Source organism: Oncorhynchus clarkii, chromosome 26 (genome assembly GCF_045791955.1).
Source record: "Oncorhynchus clarkii lewisi isolate Uvic-CL-2024 chromosome 26, UVic_Ocla_1.0, whole genome shotgun sequence".
NCBI lineage: Eukaryota > Metazoa > Chordata > Actinopteri > Salmoniformes > Salmonidae > Oncorhynchus > Oncorhynchus clarkii.
Genome location: NC_092172.1, coordinates 24,211,095 through 24,232,187, shown reverse-complemented (window position 1 = coordinate 24,232,187; position 21,093 = coordinate 24,211,095). Strand labels below are relative to the sequence as shown.

Here is a 21,093-nt window from a genome sequence, read left to right as displayed (position 1 = left end):
TGAATCAAACAGCGGGGAGTCAACTCCAGCAGAAATGAAAGAGAGTCAGTGATAAGGACTAATATTAGCAGCTGTGTGTTCATGCAACACCATGCTTTACTCCTCTGTCATCCAGTCTGGCGAGAAGATAGCATTTCACTCCCACAGGTGCCATGGTTGCTAATGATAACTTCCACAAAGGAACCATAGCAGAAATTGTGTTCATACCATCGGTCAAACAAATGAGAGACATTAGATATGGGATCAAATGGCTTGAATCCCACCACCCCACATTGAGTCATGTTTTCCATCTGTTGAATAACACTCTGTGTCCCAATTTGTTTTAGATGACTCAATGTTATGTCACCTCTCTACCATTCTACTCACTGGCTTGGCTTGGCTGTGTCTTTACTTCAACTACTCCCAGTGGCGATGACCTGCCGGCCCTGTCACTCTGTTATTGTAAAGAGTGACATCATCCTCCCTGCACTGTAAAAGGACCCTCACTTCAGCCATTGTGTGACTAGTCTAGTATACACTACAGCGGTTTCAGGAGCTAGGTTTCCATCCAATCGGCGACAGATTTTCATGAGAACATTCTAAAATACGCATGAAGAAAATAAGCACATTTTCCCACCAGTGGTGTTTCCACCAAATTGACTTGTTTCAGGTAAAAATCAGTGCATGTTTCAGATAAAAAAATGTTTCCGATTAAAATCTGAACTTCAATGTTTCCATCACATTTTCAACTCTACCGATAGTTTTGTCACAAAAAACGTTTGTGTTAAATACAAAAATGTGTCTACTCTGGTCTTGGCCCGTGCGCTCTATCCAACAGCTCACAGATACAGTGTGGGTAGACTGTTTATAAGAGCGGGAATAAGAGCGGGAATGTTTGTATTTGTCAAAAAGCAGTCAAGCATCGATCATCATGTCACCAGAATAAGACCCTCGATATTTATTGGAAAGGAGCATCAAGATCATTGTACACTTTCACCACCCTTTGAAATTCATAACTTATTTCATCTGTAGCCTAATAAACGGTCTATTTAAGCTTAAAAGCGTTTTCCCCACCATTTCTCACATTATTCATTTTGCCGACACAAAAAGATCCCACCGTGTCGAACAAAAAAAGGATCTGTGGACATTTATAAAATTTCACAAAACTTCCTGTTTCCATCACAACTGTCAAGATTTTTTATAAGGTATGACTTTACTTGCATAAAAACTGTGGATGGAAACGTGGTTACTGAGCCGTGGTTGTATCTCTGTAATGTCTTTACCTTAAATATGGCGTCAGGTTTTTTTTCACCAGTAAATCTTGTCTGATTCCATCAAGTGCACACCACCACACCCACAAGCCCAGCCAGTTAGGCAGGCTGCAGCTCATGTTTTCTTTTTCAAATCTAGGAGGTCCATAGAAAATGAACAGGAGTGGAGGGACTTCCTTTTCCAAAGGCGCTGATTCCGGCTGTTCCATGGTCATTAACCCAACATGACTCAGACAACCCTCCGTCCTCCACCTAAACTGACCCTCCACACCTCCACAGATCTGGATGGGAAAGTCTGGACTCAACAGCCAGCTGTGAGGCTTTTCCCCTGGCAGACGGCTTCTAGAAAACTCTAATAGGATGTAGGCGCTTTCCATGATGTCAACATTCTACACATTACCAAATTCATTTATTTTCTTTACATCCACAGACATATACAAAAGAAATACGGAAAGGAATGCAGTCAACACACCAACTACAATTTGGACTAGATCTTGCCTACAAGGTGAAAAGCAAAGTGACAGCCAAATGGTTGGCATAAAACACTGTAATGGTGCTCAGCCAAGTATAGAACTTCCTTTGCCTTTTTAGGGGCTATGAATCACCCAGTAACAGATGAATGATATTGGTTACTAAGCTCAAGCACTTGTTTGGCCAGCTGCAATGGTGCACAAATAAAACAGAAGAAACCTAAATGCTGCAGGGCCAGGCAGTGTGTCACTGAGTCCCCCACACACACCGCCCAGGATATTAACCTGCTGTAACATTCTGCTAAAGTATGTGTGTTCTCCCACAGCACAGTCTGAAAGACCCCTGGCCCTCTCTCTCTCTCAGCTCAGTGCTCTGGCTGGGCCATGGGTGAGTCACATCCCATCCCACCCTCCAAGTTCTGTGGTTTAGATTTTGGATCAGATTGCTTGGGCTGGGTGAGGATCCAGAGCCTATGACCAGGGATCATCAACTAGATTCAGCTGATTTTTTTCTTGAGCGGATGGTCAGAGGGCCGGAGCATTGTTACAAACAATTTGCAGAATGCAAATTGACCTCAAGAAGCCAAACATATATAATATTGAACAAAAACATAATCATTTCAAGCCTTGCTTACATTTGTAAACAATCACACATCTCTCTCATATGTGTGAGAATACTTTGTAAAATATTTCCAAAATTAAAATGACTTGGAGCTGATTTCCTGGTGTTTTTACAGTACTTTATGTCCAACAAGCGGGCCACCAGTTGGGGAACCCTGCTATAGACTATGCATGCAGAGCTTATAGGCCGTTTATACTGCACTCATTTCTCACAGATTTAACATACTGTATATATTGGGAATTCCTTTGCATTTTGGATGTCAAGGGACAAATAAGAGGTTGATGCTCATCTAAAAGATATGGTTGCACATTATTATTTTATACCGCTATTCACAAAGAACACAGTTGTGGTATGGTTATTATAAAGAGGAATAAAAAGTGTTGATCAAGACTGTATTGGACACATTCTGAAATGCTAAGTGCATACAAAAAAAATGGTCTTATTTCCCAAATGAATGTTCTTTAGTGAGTGCGGACTGACCTGCAAGTTTCAACTAAAGGCTCCAGAGGCACCGTTGCCATGACAAAGCAATCATCCAGAAAATATCTGTGAACTGCTGATCGCTGAGCTGCATACAGTCTTCTCCTACCTACCCTATATTCTACTCATCTTGTTAACAAACAACAATCTTGTTGCTCAAACAAAATGTAATAACCAGTCTATCATTATCTTGGTGTTACTGTCCTATCAGTATTATTAGTTACATATCACATGGTAATTAATCACATTACTGTCTCATTACACTGTAATAAGGCACTTGTACTGTGGTTTACTGTTTCCTATCCCTACTGGAACAAGTCAACAGTGCATGTTTCCTTGTTTGGACCAAAACTCAAGTATTTGCTAAAAATACTAAAGGACTTTGAAGTGTTTATTCAATACTTAGCCTACTGTTCCATTCCAAAAAAGAATAGGGTCCGAATGGCTGAACCGTGGTACAGTAATCTGATCTGACCAACATCCCTGGTATACATTTAATGAGCTTTCTGAAACCTTATTAGACCTTCAGATCACAACAAAATCCCCAAGCAGCACTTGCTGCTGACTGCCCCACTATTGTCTCAGTCACTTTAGACATGCAGCTGCCCGCCCCCAGTCTAGTCTCCTGGAATTAGGACCTGGCATTAGACTCCTGAAGACACAAAGAGGATTCCAAAGCTTGTCCACTCATTGTCAGTTTCATCTTTATGAGCACCTTCACAAACAAACTAACTGTGAATATAAAGGTTTTGATAGTGAAAGGGGAAAGACAAAGAGTTAAAAGTGTGGGCACCTATGGACAACACACTGTGTGTGTTGGAATGCCATTGACAAGACTATAAAGGACAACTGTGGCTGGGAAATGGCTGCTTGGGCCACTGGCTTTAACAACAACTGTCTTTAGCAGCAGCTGTCATTGCTCTGCAACTGTTTGAGCAACAAAAGGGATTGATCAAGATTCACACATGATATCAACGTTAGAGAAAGGCATGCATGCAGGGATATTCTCTGTAATGAATATGCTTACAGTTATGGATGTGTAGGAATTTCTTTATATCATAGTCTGATTCACTTAGATTTTTTGGATCCAAATGAATGTTAGTTAGTCTGTTGGCTAAACTGTTATTAGGCTATTCAATAGGCAAATTCAATGTCTGATAATGAACATGGGTCTACATGAATAAAAATGGTAGGCAAGAGATTTGTCAATACTGCACCTAATGGGTATGATGGAAAATACGTTCAATGTGCCTGTTCAATGTGCCTGTTCAATGTGAGTTTACATAGGAGTTTTGTTTCAGATTTATGCTTTCAAGTACAGCAGGCCCAGAGGTTCTGAACGACGTGTTATATTGTAGCCAACAATTATAGACTGATGTAGCGATCCACTCAAATATAGCTCCAAAACAAGACAGATGTTGACAACTCAACTTTGAAAATAAATATTTTTAAATTGCACCTGTACAGGTAGCCGAATGTTATAATAATTAGATTATACAGTCTTACATCAGAGTTCAGCCTAAATCACAATTGTGAGACTATATCTTCACTATTTGTTCCACAATTTACTTTCCATAGCCGAGCGAGATTACGTTGCCAATTGACCTGTTATTCATTATACTGAAAAATAGGCTCAAAATACAAATTTTATCTAAACACAATTTCAAGTTTTTTCCCAGAATATGTTCTGTGCTAAACAGGCCTCGGCGAATATATCCCACTATTGCGAGAAGAAAATGAACTAAACCCCATCATACGCTTGTGGGGTCCCCATTCGCAACAGCTCAGCCAGCCTCCCTCCAGATTCCCAAACATTCCGTACAAAGTGGCTGGAGAAACGGTCGACTATTTACTAACCTGGATAAATTGTATAGTTAGGGCTGACTTTCCGACACCACCACCTCCAACCACAACCAGTCGATACTTCTCCTGCACCGAGCCGTCCTTCCACCCTGCCATCGAGGACACACTTCTGCACTCGCCGCTGTCTGAACACCAGTAGTGAGGAGACACCCACTTTTCAGTGAAAGGCCTTCAGTTGAAAAATGGAACGAAGGAAAATCGCGAGCCTAAATAGACTGAAATGATAACTGCGTCTACAATCCGTTCCAGACTAGAGGAATTAACGGTGCTGCTCACTGAAATACGGGCGACCGAGTCCATACGCCCTCAAAGGTGTTGCTAACCACTGCGTTTTTAAGATGTGAAACAGAAAGGAGTAATCAGTTAGTCCAATACAAATGTCCGTCGCTAGGGGCACTTTACTTCTCATGAGTAGCATCGACTAAAGGGACATTTAAAAATTACCATTGTAGAATACTCGTTTTATGATCTATGTTCCTTTCATGTAGGGCTTACAATTATTTTCTTTATGTGCTGTGCCAACAAGAACATTTATAAGCATTCATTTGGGCCTTGCACAGACTATCCTCAGTAGGCTACAATGAGGTCATGCAGTATTAATGTCCGTGTTAATGTAATTAACACTATCCACCATCCAGCCCACACATGGATGGATGGTGATTGTAATGGATTTCATACTTTCATCTCTGATGGTCTGGATGATCAATACGTCTATCTTCCAAGTAGCACATCATTGTTAGTGGGAAAGACAAGTTTAGTCTGGCCTGGAGGGATGGCTTTTGGCTAATTTCTATGTATTACCTTAAAAAATGGGAAGATATGCTGCAGCTTGACACTGTCTGTTTTCCACAGCTGTGAAGCGCTGTCCTCACAGACACCGTTGGCCAATATCAAGGCCCCCAGAGTGAGAGCTTTCACACAAAGGCACTTTGTCCACATATTTATATGTTCTTAATTCCATTTCATTATTTGTATTTGTGTGTATTGGGTATATGTTGTGAAATTGTTCGATATTACTTGTTAGATATTGCTGCACTGTCGGAACTAGAAGCACAAGCAGTTCGCTACACCCGCAATAACATCTGCTAAACACGTGTATGTGACCAATAAAATGTGATTTGATTTTATTTAAAGTGTGTGTGTGTGTGTGTGCGTGTGTGTTTGTCAGAGCCGTCAAGGCTGACTGAGTTCTGCTATTCTGTGGCAATGGCATGCATGCGTGACCACAGTGATCTTGGTGACGCATACAAGTGGGTCTATATCTGAGCTTCTAGAAGGATGTTTTATAGCCTCCAGCCAGTATATAGCAATACTTTATGCAACACTGGTGCATGTGTTTATATATGTAAACTGAACAAAAATATAAACGCAACAAGGTGTTGGTCCCATGTTTCATGAGCTAAAATAAAATATCCCAGAAATGATTCATATACACAAAAAGCTTATTTCTCTCAAATGCTGTGCACAAATGTGTTTAAATCCCTGTCAGTGAGCATTTTATCCTTTGTCAAAATAATCCATCCACCTGACAGGTGTGGCATATCAAGAAGCTGATTAAACAGCATGATCATTACACAGGTGCACCTTGTCCTGGGGAGAATAAAAGGCCACTCTAAAATGTGCAGTTTTGTCACACAACACAATGCCACAGATGTCTCAAGTTTTGAGGGAGCGTGCAATTTCCATGCCAACCACAGGAATGGTCCACCTGAGCTGTTGGCAGAGAATTTGTTTATTTCTCTACCAATGTAATTTTAGAGAATTGTAGAGACCACGTGTAACGACGTCAGCCCAGGACCTACACATCTGGCTTCTTCACCTGCGGGATCGTCAGAGGAGGGGGATGCTGAAGAGTATTTCTGTCTGTAATAATTTTGATTGGCTGGGCCTGGCTCCCAAGTGGGTGGGCTTATGCCCCCCCGCCTCTGCCCAGTCATGTGAAGTCCATAGATTAGGGCCTAATGAATTGACTTCAATTGACTGATTTCCTTATATGAACTGTAACTCAGCAAAATCTCTGAACAGTACATAATATGATTCTCCTTCATTTTCCCTCTGTCTCCTCCCTGGAGGGTTATTCAGCAAGATGTTATATTTTAGACTCCTGAATGAACAAATTCCAATTGACTCCCACTCTGCAACGTAGTGCCAAAGGCATTTGAGGAATTTAAATGAACTGCTGAAATCATAGTCCACACGGCCTGTGGAGTAGGAGAGGAACAACAGGGGCGGTGCACGAGTCCCTCCACACTTCAGGAAATATGACCTGTCATGTCATGTATGTTACAGTAGGTCACTTAATGGCTCTGTACCCATGTTACATTTACAGCTCTGAAATCCTTATGTTGACAAAGTTAAAACGGCTAGGCTAAAGGGGAATTCTGGGTTGAAAAAGGGGAGAGATGTTTGTAATGGAAGAAATCTTGTTGATTTACTGCGTTGTTTGGGTCTCTTCTTTCCAGTCAGTCATTGTGATACAACACAAGAACAGGAAGTTTAAGAAAAAAATGTGAATCACTGAATATTCATAATTTCTATTCTGTGTAGTTTTATGTCTTCAGATTTTAGAGTGAGATGAGGACTTGAGAGGAAAAGGACCTAATGATTCATGGGTTTTGTCTGAACTCTTTTGACTATTGGCCTAAAATTGTGTTTTTCAAACTCTTTTCTTACAATCAATCATCATTTCACAGTAATGTTGCCTTTAAACATGCCTGTCTCAATATGAGAATCAAAAGGAAATGTGGGTATCAAATTCAGAAGAGGTGTGTCAAAGTGAGAACTTGTGTGAAGTGCTCACATTCTAAATCTTTCCATACAAGGCAAAACATGATGTAATTTCCTTTCCAAGAAGCAAGGGAACTTTTGAGTATCTATTCAACTGGGGATTTTTTTTATATAATGGTGAGGTGGAAAAGGCAGTCAAAGCAATCTAAATGTGTGTGACTGACAAGAAATTGACAAGGGATTTTGATTTGATGCTGATCTTTCATCATTACACCATTTCAATACATGGCAAAGACTGATCTCATATAGCACGTTGATTGTATTCACTCTACATTTGTATAACTTGAAATTTGGGACCTGGCACAAACATACATTTTCACTTCATTGATGCAATTACTTGCAATTTACAGAAGCAATATCCTTTCCCCACAAATCTTAAAGTTTTACTTTCAAGGAATTTGCATGCATCTGATACAATAACCCCTTTGATGAGTCATTATCTGTAGTGTAAACACAATGGGACATGAGATCAGCTAAGCTGCTTATTCCCAGGCAGCCCAATTCAGATCATTTGTTTGGTCAAAAGACCAATTAGTGGCAAAAACATCAGAATTGGACTGCCCGTGTAAACACACCCGTAGTGGATGGAATGTGCATTCAAACTGAATCCATATTTCATGGTTTAGTCTATGACATTGCACTTAACTTTACTGTCATAACTTTTGTCAACAGCGTAGTTAAGGGGTGGTGGAGCCGAAGTTTTTCCTACCTCGCCTTCCCTTAATGTAAGTAAAGAAAGACTGAACATGCAAACAGCCCATCGTCTGACAAATGTTGGGAGTATGTTTTGTTATATGTTACATGTTTATTGAAAATTAAAGATATCCCTGGCCTATCACTTGGAGGACAGTAAGAGGGATTTTATTCCTGACACAGGAGGTGTAAAACAATCTCTCATACCCACATATAGAACAGTACTTAATCAAATGGCCATAAAAAAGCTATCTGTTTATGGCCAGAGACAGATAGAAGAGACTAGAGAGGACTAGCAGAAAGCACATTTCTTTGCAGATGAATCTTGTCCAGTGATGTGGAGTTCTCAGTTGGACTGCTGGTTTTCAGTTGACTTTATGCAGATGTTTTTTTCTGGGAAAGATTGATCTTGTCACCCAGACTCAACGCCATGCCCTGTAGAGAGAGGGGAAGTGTTACTTGCAATGTATAAACTTCACAAAATAATTCCACCCCGATGTTTGCATTATTCTATCATTACTACTTCCGTCGCAAATGGCAACCTATTTACAAAAGTATTGCACTATAAAGGGAATAGGGTGCATTTTGGAATGTAGTCTGAGTGGAAAGTGAGTTTCTCACCTGGCTCTTGGCCCGGATGCGGATGTGTCCGTTGACAGGGGCATCAGGACCCAGGTGGATGGGCTTCTCAATGCTGACGTTGGCCAGGGCGTCTTCACCGAAGATGGAGCGGGCATACAGGTTGGCAGCCATGAAGCCACAGAATCCAGAAAGTGCCTGGTTGTAAGGACAGACAAGGAGTGAGTGAGCATCACATGCATTACTACCTATTTGACCCAGTAGTATGAGTCTGATTGGTCCTGTAGAAACGTGCTCAGTTTGCTGAAGACAGGGCTATTATAAGAGAGAGTCAAGCTTATCTGTCTAAATCCATTAGTGGATTGATGAAGAACCTTAAACAAAATAAATAGGTATATATTGCCTGTATCTCGCAAGGTGCCCTTCTCTTTTCAAACGGATTGATTCAATCAGATCAATTATCAATTATAAAAAGCCATTTAGAAATCAAATCCTAACACTGTAAAAAGGGTAGCAGCAACAGACATGTTAGACGCTCTGACAACTTCCACTCAGCCTTCCTATCTGCCAGGTTTAAAACCTCCATTCTGTCCTACACATCATCCTATTGATGTAGTTCAATCGGCAATATTCCACGACTACTGTACCTTCTCTGGGGTCAGGCACTTCATGTTGGTGGAGCTGAGGATGTGGTGGAGGTACTCGTTCAGGTCTACAATGTTGGTGTTCACCGTCACCTAGAATAAAGTGTTATTACGATCATCCACTGAACACACTAACAAAACAAAATATGGACAGTTCTCTTATCTAGCAGTAGTACCTTATTCTCCCACTCAAACTCAGCCCACATCTGTCTGAATTCTGCATCTGTGCACGAGGCTGGCTGGATGTAGTCCATGATGTCAATGTGGATGTCACTGAGGACCACGCAGTTCCTGTCGCTGGCAGCTCCTGATACGTCATACACTGAGAGACAGACAGACATTAGAACTGATGTCATACACATGGAGTGGAGGCTGGCATCAGATTATTCATGACAAGTATTCTGACAGAAGTTAGAAGTGATCCTCTTACCTATGTTGCCAAATATGATGCCATTCTCTGTGGACGCCACTTTGACGTTAGCCTTGATGTTGGCAAAGTCATGGGGTGCCAGAGTGAGAGGAGAAGGCTTCTCAACCAGCTTGAGGTCACCTGTTGGATTGAAAGGTTGATATCAGCATTAGACATACATCACCTATGGCAAACAAGAGAAATTGCCCTGAAACAGCCCTTAGTAAGGTTGTATGACTCTGCATAAAGTCATATGAACTATAGACTAGAACCTCACCCAATGTCGCCAGCTCCAGGGTGCAATTCTGAAGGGTGTCGTTGGTTTGGTTGACGACCAGCACGTCCAGCACAATGTCATACTGGTTGACATGGACATAGGCCTCAGCATAGACTGGGTCTGAGAAACCAGTCAGCTGGGTAACCTGCAATACAACATACACTCAGAATGACATGGTCCTCACCAACCGGTTGTTATACAACGGAGCAAGTGTCAATAACTACCTCAACAGCACTAACAGCTAAGATGAAAACGTACATTTCTGAATAGGATCCTGATACAATCCATGCCAGAGCCTGAACTTCAAAATGTTATATTCATTCCCTCTTTCATAGTCGTACCTATGGAACAGACCTAGAAAACACAGATTTCTCTGTTGCTATGGCTCACTGTCACGTTGGAAACAATGCCACCTGCTGGCAACTTGAGGTACATCACATACATCTACTATCCAAAAAGGCACATGACCATGTGATTCGCAAGCACACAATTTTGTAATTCTGTAACAGAACAGTGTGTGTGTCTACTGGGTCCTTGTAGGTGTACCTTGTTGAGTTTGGAGGCCATGGGGTCATTAGCCTCCTTCTTAAGAGTGGTTCCCATGGCAGCCAGTAAACTGAGCTGGAACTGGTCCTCCTTGGAGGATGTCTCGTTCTTGGCCGTCAGTTGCATAAAGGAAATGGGGTCATCTGCCTGCACCAGCACGTTCCGTTTCTCTGACTCTTTCTGTGGATAAGAGCACAGAACACCATCAGCACATAGCAATACAATCCAGCAGTGTCCAAATGGATAGGCAGCCAGGTGAAGGGAGGACTAGAGTATAGCTGATTGAACTGGGAGAAGGCAGTGGTTTAGTGAGAAGAGTGGACTGGAAGCTATGGTCTAATAATCTAGCAGCCAGCGCTGCTTCTTACCTTCTGAGATAGCTTCTCCTCCTCCAGCCTGACAGTGAGCATGTGAGACAGGGACTTGCGGCACTCCTTATTAAAGATGTCGTTCATGAGGGGAGAGCACTCGGACAGTACCTTGAGGCACAGAGAGATGCGGTCCACATCGTCGTCTGTGATGGGCTTCTTGGGCAGAGAGGACTTGCCCAAGTGGAGGATAGTGGCCATGATCAGCATAGACTCAGCCACAAAGGACTGAAGGGGAGATGGTGATAGAGCATTAAAATCATTTCATGACTTTCAATGGACAGTGAACATGTTTCACAACCGTTTCAGAAGATAAGAGGTTCTATACTTACATTCTGTCTCTTTTTATCTTGAACGATGGCGACATATCGTAGGGCCACTTTGGTCAGGGTTGTGGCCAGGGAGGCTGCCACATAGAAGTCTCCGTCCATCAAGAAGCCCCTGAGAGGAGGCCTACAGGGAAAGGGATGACAGTTTCATTGAGTGTCATATCATCCACTTCTGAAAGACAATCACTGCAAGCTAAGAAACTATGTATTTTAGACACAAAAGGTGACTTACCTGTCCTCTTCCTTCTTTGAGGGTCGGGAGGAGCTGAGGGCGCTCTGTGTGACGTAGGTGCCCATCTCTGTCACCAGTTTGGCTGCTGGCGCTGCGCTCACCTCTTCTTCCGGCTTCCCCTCTCCAGCCTCTTTCTTGATCTCGTTCTCTACTATGGGAATCTGAAAAAGGGACAGACATGAGCAACTAGCATCAAGTATCACTCTGGTATTGAACACTGAAAGTGAATGAATAATCCATAAGCACACACACATACCTCGCCAAGCGACCTGCGCACTTCTGTCATCACACTCTGAATGTCCTCTTTAGTGCTGCAGTATTCTCCCAGGATCCAAAGCGCTCCTCTGTAGATCCTAACACAGTTTAAAAGATTGGATGTCGGCATACATTTTTACAAATCTGTAATTCTCCAAAAGTATCCTGCAATTCTCTATTTATATGCAAGCTTGTCAGTCTTGGTCTTACTTGACAGTCTTGATGGCGTGGAAGACTTCCAGCATCTTCTCGATGATGAGGGGCCTCAGGTTGTCGAACCTCTGAATGGCCTCCCTCACAAACTCCAGCACATCAGCCGCCGCTGCCTCATTAGTGTCACTCAGGAACTCCATCAGCTGAGTGACACACATATGTTATTTAGATGACATCACAGAGGACAGAATAACCCTAGCTGTGTTTGATTTCAGGGTTTGTATGTGTGAACAGGGTAGACTCACCACAGGAATGACATTGGCCGCCATGTCAGGGAAGCGTACACTGCATGAGTGGAGGGTGCGCACCAGAAGCTGCCTGAATTTATCAGTGTCCTCATGCTCCGTCACATTGTTGGTCTTAATCACCTCCTTCTTCAGAACTATCACCAACTGGAACACAAACACCTTAGTTAGAATAATCATCCTTTTACAAAATAGACAGGAGAGGAGAGTCCACAGAGACAGGAGAGATTAGTCCTGAGGATGACACCCCCACCTCCTCTACGTTTCGGGATGAAACTAGGTCCAAGGCCAGCTGCAGAGTCTTCTTCCGGACCTCGAGGTCAGGCGTGCTCAAAACACGAAGAATGTCCATCACCAGGTCCTGGGTGGACAGAGAACAGACATGTTAACCAGGTTATTATTGCACTTCAAAGACTTACTGGTACCTAACATTGAGTCTGTTCACCAGGAGCATTAATGAAAGTGAAGTCGGAGTACCTGGAGAACACGTTCATGAGTGGGATGCTCCTTCAGCTCTATCAGACGATCCAGGACGATCAGCTTCACGTTGTTGTCACTCTCCTTGATGATCAGGTCGATGTAGCACTGGGCAGCAGCCTAGAACAAATACACAAATGCCATTGAAAGACAATACCAGACCAAAATCCACAGCGGTGCTGTGTTGTAGATAAGTGAGAGGGGGTACCTTGATGGCAGTGGGTGCGCTGGACAGTGTGACAAGAGTGCCAGCTGCCTCGTACTTGACGGCTGGGCTGGAGGACTGCAACAGGTTGTAGATGCAGCGGATGAAGCGGGCACGCTCAGATGGGTTAGCGTGGCACACCTAAACATTTAGGAAACAAGAGACATGACAAATAAAAAATGCCAGTACTTACGTGGATATAATTTCCAATTGAAGCTTTGTTGTTTTCTTTACCCCTTTTTCTACCCAATTTCGTGGTATCAAATTGGTAGTTACAGTCTTGTCTCATCTCTTCAACTCCCGTACAGACTCGGGAGAGACGAAGGTCGAGAGCCGTACGTCCTCCAAAACACAAATGCTTCTTGACATAATGCCCACTTAACCCGGAAGCCAGCCGCACCAATGTGTCAGAGGAAACACAGTACACATAGGGACCGTGTCAGCCTGCACTGAGCCCGGCCCGTCACAGGAGTCGCTAGTGCGCGATGGGACAAGTACATCCCTCCTGACCAAACCCTCCCCTAACCTGGATGACGCTGGGCCAATTGTGCGCCGCCACATGGGTCTCCCAGTCGCATCCGGCTGAGACAGAGCCTGGACTCGAACCCAGAATCTCTAGCGTGATGTAGTGCCTTAGACCTGCGCCACTCGGGAGGCCCTTCAAGCTTCGTTTTAATTTTCTTTAACTCATAGCATAATGTCTTAATAGACCACACATATTGGCATATGTTTCAGCTTGCTCCTTCCTCAGTGCATGTGAGACAGAGAAACAGACATCAAGTGACATCCTGTGTTTTTCTTTACATATTTCTCAAAAGAGATATCTGGAGGTTTTTAGTGGGATTTTCTGGTGGGAAAATGTCTGAAGGACTCACCTTGTAAATGAGTTCCACAATGACCAACTGGAGAATATCTCCAAATGTATGCACTTGATCAATGCAGGTGCTGAGGTAATCCAGAGCTCTGTCCTGCACAGTGGAAATGACCAGTGTTAGTCCCAGACACAGAAATGTTGGTGAGCAGTCTCTAATAAATAAAAAACTGAAGATGCAATGACCTGGTCTGCGTGAATGAGCATCATGAAAGCATTTCTCTTGCAGCTGGCATCTTTTTCATTCACAAGGAAATCATGGATCAACTCAGGGGCATCTGGGATGAGATTTTCAAAGTTCCTGAGATGGAAATAAAATTGCTCAAGTAAATGCCATGTTCTCCATTAAGGGTCATAAACAGTCATATCGAACTTCCGTATTGTATCACTACAGTAAGTTTACCTGTAGATTGTGTAGATGGCCAGTACAGCATTGCGGCGAACGTAGCTGTGGCGGTGCTCCAGGCAGGCGCGGATGGCTGGCATGAGGGGCTCCAGCAGCTCAGACTCCTTCAACTTGCACAGGAAGCGCAGGGTGGATCCACGGATGAACTCATTGGGGTGCTGCAAGTCCTGAAACAGACAAACATACATTTAATGCCTCTTATTCAAGGATAATAGTCACACATCATACTTTGTGCTACTTATATAATTTATCGAACATTCAGACAGAAAGTACACTTGTGTAGTATGCTACTATACCTTTCTGTAGGCGTCACAGACCAGGATCATCTCCTGAAGCAGCTTGCCATCTGGAGTCGTCTTGGGGACAATCTCCCAAAAGACTAGCAGAAGCTTTTTAATGGTGTGGTCTTGAAGTGGGAGGACAAATCGGATGATGGTCATCAGTAGGCCTGGCAGCTTCTCTCCATTCAGTATCATGATGATTACCTTCTTCAGGGCCTCTGTCTTTGCCTTGATCTCTCCTTTTTCTGATATCAGAAAAAAATTACATTGTATTACTCTTAAAGTCACACTAATCATAGATCATTCACACTGATTGTTTAGAGCCAATTAGGTGCCTATTGACAATGCAGATAGGGTCAACAAAGGACACTTACCTAAATCTGCTTTGAGACTGACTTCCGATGGAGGTTCGGTGTCATTTGGAACATTGATCAAAGTGTAACAAACATTCTCTGCGGCTGTCATTTTGCCGGATGGATCGTCTTTCCTCTTGCAACACCCCAATCAACAGAACTGTTAAGATGATTCCTATGAAGTACCCATCAAGTAATGTTAATGCATAATCCGAAAAATGTAAACATAGATGCTATTGCACATAAGTTACTGAACACGATTCGTGCTTTCTAATACTGCACAGCTGTAGCTAAGAAATATATGGTAGCTAGTCGACACGTCAGTTAGCTAGCTTGTACTATTGTAGTTAGTAACGTTACTATAGTAGCTAGTTAATTTTATTCATTCACACAGGCCGCCTCGGCTGTTAGTTAGCTAGTATGCTAGTTATTGACAAGTCAATGGCCTAACGAATTAGCAGCTCAATCAGTGATATTCACAAAAAAAAACAGATATGCAATATGCCAGTAACACTTCACAGAACCTATTAAGACGTTTTGATTTTGCAAATTGAGCAAGCTCAAACGCTTGTCGTCCATTACAGCTAATGTTAGCATGCAAATGGTGGATGGATACCAAAACATATTTGGAATAATTACCCAAACCAATCTTTCCACACTTGGTCACGATAGAGAAATAAGCACGTTGCTGCCTTTTACTGCACGTTTACTATATTTCAAAATATCATTTGTCGCGTCTGTTATTTAATTGGGCAGCTGTAAAATTGCTGATATATTCTCGAGCTGTCCGTTCCCAACTTCCCTGTGACGTGGAAGATTAGCTACTTTCTGAGCCACATCACTGCAACAGCAAGTGAAAAGGGACAAATAACCCGGATATCTAGACGCGAAGACGAAATTCTTATTATGAGTGTTTCCCAATATAACAATCTTCTATATTGCCTCCATGTATGTACTCTGAACCGATGCTTTACATATTTTTCCTACAAGTAACATACATTTGCTCTTTATGAAATATTGAATTGTAGATTTTGTTTATCCCCCATCACTTGGTATGGCCCAATCCAGAGGGTTGACCAAGCCACATTATATAAGGCTACCATTTCAGTTGGGGTTGTAAGTAGGTTGTGTTACCAGTGATTATGATTCAATAAAGTCCATAGTAATCCCGGGTTAGTCATGATGTTTGAACATCTATGTTTTTCTTTTTTTTTTGTTCAAAGTTCAGTTGGTGCTTAGGTATAAATAAACCCACTTCAGTTCCTACCTTCTCTGAAAACATCCACCGAGTGGCCACATAAGAACATAGAATGACAATGCAGTAATGAGAAAATATAACATCACATTTACATTTATTTTAACGAACCAGACAAGTTCAGAAAAAGTTGTCTTTAATGACAAAATGAATGCAAACATTGAATGGCTAACAAAAATCATAGATAGTCGACTTGAACATAATGGTAATTGTTCTCCATGTTGATACAGTTACAAGTGAGTGTGGGTGGAATATTGGTTGTGGACAGGATGCCACCCAATGACTGAAAGAATCAGGGATAAGAGCTTTGTCATCTTCACACTGTCTGGGACACACTTCAATCTCAGAGCTCCATGGGCTCTTCTGGCTTCTCTGCTGCCACCTCGTCATCTGGCTGGGCAACCTGCAGCACAACAAGAGGACAAGGCATGTGCATTGTCAGGTATGGAGATAAGATTATTGACGGTACATTATTCAGTTAAGGCAATAACCGTTCCTCTTGACAAGTTTCCTCTGAGAAAATATTTGTATTCAAAATTTGCCACGTTGTTTTTTACCCTTCTCTGTGGCCTCTCCTCAAGGCCTTCAAGGAATGATGCCACATCGCCATCATCGTAGATGGTGAACTCCATGTCCTTGCCAACAATCCCGATGGACACATTCTAAAAGGGCAGACAGTAAGTTGTCAATCTGTGATTTAAGTTGTGTTCTGATCCCCTACCCTTCTCTCTGAACCCCTCATGAATTTAAAAACATTGGATTAGTGTAAGAATGGCTAGGTGTTTTCACATAATAGTAGTTATACCAGTCCATCCCCTCATGGGGAGCGAATGAGAGCCCACTTCAGGGTGAGGAGTAGATAATTGGACAGTAGCCTGATGGAAAAGTCTTAAGGTTACTACAAGCTTCACTTCATTCATCTACGTGCACGTGGGTGGAGCAGGATTTTTGGAGCAGGGGATACGTTTTGGTAACATGATATCCTTGCTGGTCCCACTCCCATTCAAATCAAATCGCCACCCGCTAACCCCTCTTTTACGCTACTGCTACTCTCTGTTTATCATACATGCATAGTCACTTTAACCATATCTACATACTACCTCAATCAGCCTGACTAACTGGTACGTAGCCTCGCTGCTTTTATAGCCTCGCTACTGTATATAGCCTGTCTTTTTACTGTTGTTTTATTTTTTTACCTACCCATTGTTCACCTAATACCTTTTTTGCACTATTGGTTAGAGCCTGTAAGTAAGCATTTCACTGTAAGGTGTTGTACTCGGCGCACGTGACAAATACACTTTGATTTGATATGCAGGGTGTACCGGTACAGAGTTAGTTGAGGTAATTGAGGAAACATTTACATGTAGGTAGAGGTTTAGTGACTCACAAGGGGGCGATAGCAAAGTTTTGTAATGTTATTTATTTTTATTAGTTGCTAGCTAGCCTTTTTAACATCCCACATCTATCTCCATGTGAAATAATCAGATGTATAATTTAAACATATGCACTGGCAAATATTTGTATACTTGCAGGTTTAACTACTGATGGGGGAACAAAGCTTCCTGAAGCTGAGGTTTTCAAGACAATTGTGTCAAATAGGTTCATTACTCAAGGCTTTAATTAACACAGTGTACGCCTACTGTTCAAAATCATTTAGAGCAGCCAAATTATTGTTTGCTCAGCATAGCCTTTTTGTCTTCTACCAAACCAATCAGGTGGTTGTTCGATGAAATGAAGCTTCGGACGTCATTAATAACGTTCTTCTGATAAAGTGATACAGGCATTGGCACACTGCTTCAAAGTACACTTCTTAGAGATTTTGACACATGCCTCAGAGCTCAGGCATCAAACGTAACATCACTAAGTGTAGCCCAAAACATTATCCCAGTTTGATATGCTGCTTGTGTATTAATTCCCATATCAGCTAAAAACAGAACATCATAATGTTTTACTTACAGAGAAAAAAGAACATGGCTAGCTAGTTGGCTATAGCAGGTTCTACCATTTCACACTAGCCTGAGTTATAACTTCTAAACAAAATACCTTTTTGGGTGGATTCTTGTTGTTTGGTTATCAATGGAAATTAGGCTACTTGATTAATAATCTATAGATCGGATCGATGGAACCAAGTGACAACACTGCCCCCCATGGCTGCGGAAAAAATGATACGGCGCATCTCAATTTTCAGGCAGTAGAAAAGCATGTTGAATGCCGGATGGTATTACAAGAAGCTGCCCCTTTTGTGACAAAAAAATGACATTCCAACATTGCGCTACGCTCTGAATCTTGCGTCACCATAGAGCTTGCAGTAAGCTTAAGGTTTACCTTTGTGGTAAGATCTTGTTCTGCAGGTAGAGTTTCTCTCAGTCCCCGGAGGCCATGTTGAACCAGGTCATTCCGTTCACCTACAAGACAGAATGAAAGTTTTACAACGTGCTTACATCAGAAGCAGAGAAGAAAAGGCTTAAAATACTCACAGTCGAGAAAAGTGTCCATATGTCTTTCCAAGTAGGTACGTGCAGACTGGGAGCGGGCCCCTATGGACATGGCCTTGCAATCAAAGTAGTTGGCAGAGGGGCAGGTCTGGAAAATGTGTGGCCCCATATCCTAGATGAGACAAACAATATTAGATATGACATACTATTCCACTAATATTTATAGAGGGACAAACCAACCAAAACATATCTTACATCATATCCTGCGATGAGTAACCCCACACCATAAGGCCTTCTTCCATATCTCTGTGTAGGGATCTGGGTTTCTGAGTGCTAGGTCAAGGTGGATTGTCTTAGTTGCAACGGTGTAAACTTTTAAAATGACCAATATAGACAATTCATGTTAACCATCATAAAAACTAAATTTGTGGTAAAAGGATACTGCTTCCAATTAGTGTGACCAAGCGGGACACAGGGAGAGGCCGATCAAACACAAACCTGGAGTCCAGGCACTCCTGACGCATAAAGTTGCTGAAGGAGTATGATGGAAGAAAGTGTTAACCTCAGTCAGAAGAACACTGTCTAATTCTCTTCAAGAATATGAAAAAACATGCACAACAGATCCTCTCTTACCAGAGTAGCCTTGCATCAGCAGTGAGGCCAGCAATGGAGATGCCAATATGGCTGTCGACATGTAGAATTTTCTTCTGATGGGCAGCCAACTCGGACTGAGCTCTCTGGACAAGAACACAAAATTAGGATTATAAATAGACTTTACACTACTTTTCATTTAATCATGTCCTTGAATGCAAATGTAAAATCAATGCAAATTGTACCTTCAGAGCCACAAGCACAGCATGACTGCGAGATTTCAGACCCACTGTGGCAGATCCTTGTTTCACTGCTTCCATAGCATATTCAATCTGATGAATACGCCCCTGAAACACAAAACAGTGACCTGTTATGAGTCACAAATATTGCAGCTGAACTGTTATGTTACCTATATTTGCAGACTTACCTGTGGACTCCAAACTGTGACATCATTGTCATACTGGTTGCGGAACTAAGAAAAATACAAAAATTAGTCCACAATCTAGAAACCTACATGTTGCTGTCGTCATAGTACAATATGTCATCATTGATTCCATAATAGAAATCAAGTTCAATTTGCATGTGAAAATGTTATCATGGAACCCATTATTGCTCCATTGTTTATATTGGCTGCCCAAAGCCCATTTTTTAATGGTAACAGTTACTTCTTAAGTGTCTTTAACAAGTCAATGACTCAGCTAAAACAGCGCTGATTTAACTAGCTAGCAACACAGCTTGGTCTTCACACAGTGAAGTTTGACTTCAAGTTGTGAAGAAGTAGCTAAGCTCGCTAACGTTAGCTGAATAGATAACATTAGCTAGCTAGCTAGCTACTACCATTGATTAAAATTTTAGCTAATAACATTAAGCAAGAAGTTAGCTACTCCTATCATATTCTACCCAAAATATGGGATAGTCACAGGTTAGGGATGCAGTCATAGCATTTGTTGTTGTCTTAGCTGGCTTTCTATTTCATTACCCTTTTTTTTACCGGTACAGTAGCGTGGCTAGTAAACTTAACTAAATGCTTACTCATTGCTGGATAGCTAACTAGTTAGCTAGGTAGCCTTTCCATCCAACTACAGATAACAGAGATTTCTGGTGCATTTACTTAATACGTTTGCATTCATTTTTTATATATCGTACATATTATATTATTTATTCCAAGCTTACCATGATGATAGAGCTTTCCACCAACAAGAGCCTCAGATAACCGATGAGTGCTTGATTACTTTTCCTATTGATGTCTGCGCAAAGGGAAACAAGTAGATCACAGAGAGGGGGAACCGCGTTCTGTATTTTTCTCTCTGCCAGATGTGATGTGAAATTATTCACCAGACACTGCTGAAGAAATCAGAAACCCCCACAATACACAAAGTAAAAGCGTGCAATTACTCAATACACCTAATGTTAAACATAATCTACAATCTCGTCGAAATAACTATTTCCCCCTGAAAATGTCGATTATTCTTACATAAATATCACTTGCTTTCTATGATATATCCAAATAGAGTTCCATCTTCTCTGATATATGTAGAGCTCAAAATATGCGATTCCTTGGAGGAACATTGCTTTCATTTACAAAGTCTCATTAGAACACATACAAAATAGGTATTCTAAGATTAAGCATTTTTTTTTTAAATGAAGTGGTAGATTTCGTTAGTTGAACATATTTGAAAATCTTTCAATATCACAGGCCTGCCAGAGTAATTAGGCCTAGATAGGGGTACAATAGCCTGGCTGTGTAATTACACTAGAAAATAACTACTACTATTATTACTACTACTTCTACTACCACTAATAATAATGGCTAAATCTTCAAATAATGGGCCTTATTGTTGGCCAAAATGTACTTTATCAATCATAAAATCCTAATGAAACAGATCAAGTTGCATATCTGTTTGAAGGCAAGATCATTTGACGTTTGGATTTTGTCCAAAGTAACGCAAGCAAACTC

The 21,093-nt window shown here is 41.8% G+C and overlaps 3 protein-coding genes across 3 annotated transcripts in view; all 3 read right to left on the bottom strand.

Moving 5' to 3' along the window:
* LOC139384757 (ras-related protein R-Ras2) overlaps window positions 1-5,074 on the bottom strand; it is a 41,215-nt gene extending 36,141 nt beyond the window's left edge. The window contains exon 1 of the mRNA XM_071129630.1: window positions 4,680-5,074. Coding sequence (XP_070985731.1) covers window positions 4,680-4,781 — 102 coding nt within the window. The 5' untranslated portion in view covers window positions 4,782-5,074. The remainder of the gene's footprint in view (window positions 1-4,679) is intronic.
* A 3,183-nt stretch (window positions 5,075-8,257) lies between these two features.
* On the bottom strand, window positions 8,258-15,706 carry LOC139384985 (coatomer subunit beta). The gene is made up of 22 exons (XM_071129947.1): window positions 15,495-15,706; window positions 14,877-15,030; window positions 14,518-14,747; window positions 14,219-14,388; window positions 14,002-14,116; window positions 13,820-13,912; window positions 12,948-13,085; window positions 12,740-12,859; window positions 12,516-12,623; window positions 12,263-12,409; window positions 12,015-12,160; window positions 11,806-11,902; window positions 11,550-11,710; window positions 11,321-11,441; window positions 10,989-11,216; window positions 10,621-10,800; window positions 10,075-10,219; window positions 9,819-9,938; window positions 9,565-9,710; window positions 9,392-9,481; window positions 8,787-8,942; window positions 8,258-8,600 (listed from the first exon to the last, which is right to left on the bottom strand). The coding sequence occupies exons 2-22, from the start codon at window positions 14,965-14,967 to the stop codon at window positions 8,541-8,543; spliced, it is 2,862 nt and encodes a 953-aa protein (XP_070986048.1). The 5' UTR covers window positions 14,968-15,030; window positions 15,495-15,706; the 3' UTR covers window positions 8,258-8,540.
* A 523-nt stretch (window positions 15,707-16,229) lies between these two features.
* Window positions 16,230-20,453, bottom strand: LOC139385238 (proteasome subunit alpha type-1-like). Its single transcript, XM_071130382.1, has 10 exons — window positions 20,310-20,453; window positions 19,564-19,608; window positions 19,382-19,483; window positions 19,179-19,282; window positions 18,988-19,076; window positions 18,801-18,871; window positions 18,588-18,717; window positions 18,436-18,515; window positions 16,668-16,772; window positions 16,230-16,513 (listed from the first exon to the last, which is right to left on the bottom strand). The coding sequence occupies exons 1-10, from the start codon at window positions 20,310-20,312 to the stop codon at window positions 16,454-16,456; spliced, it is 789 nt and encodes a 262-aa protein (XP_070986483.1). The 5' UTR covers window positions 20,313-20,453; the 3' UTR covers window positions 16,230-16,453.
* Window positions 20,454-21,093: the final 640 nt, after the last annotated feature.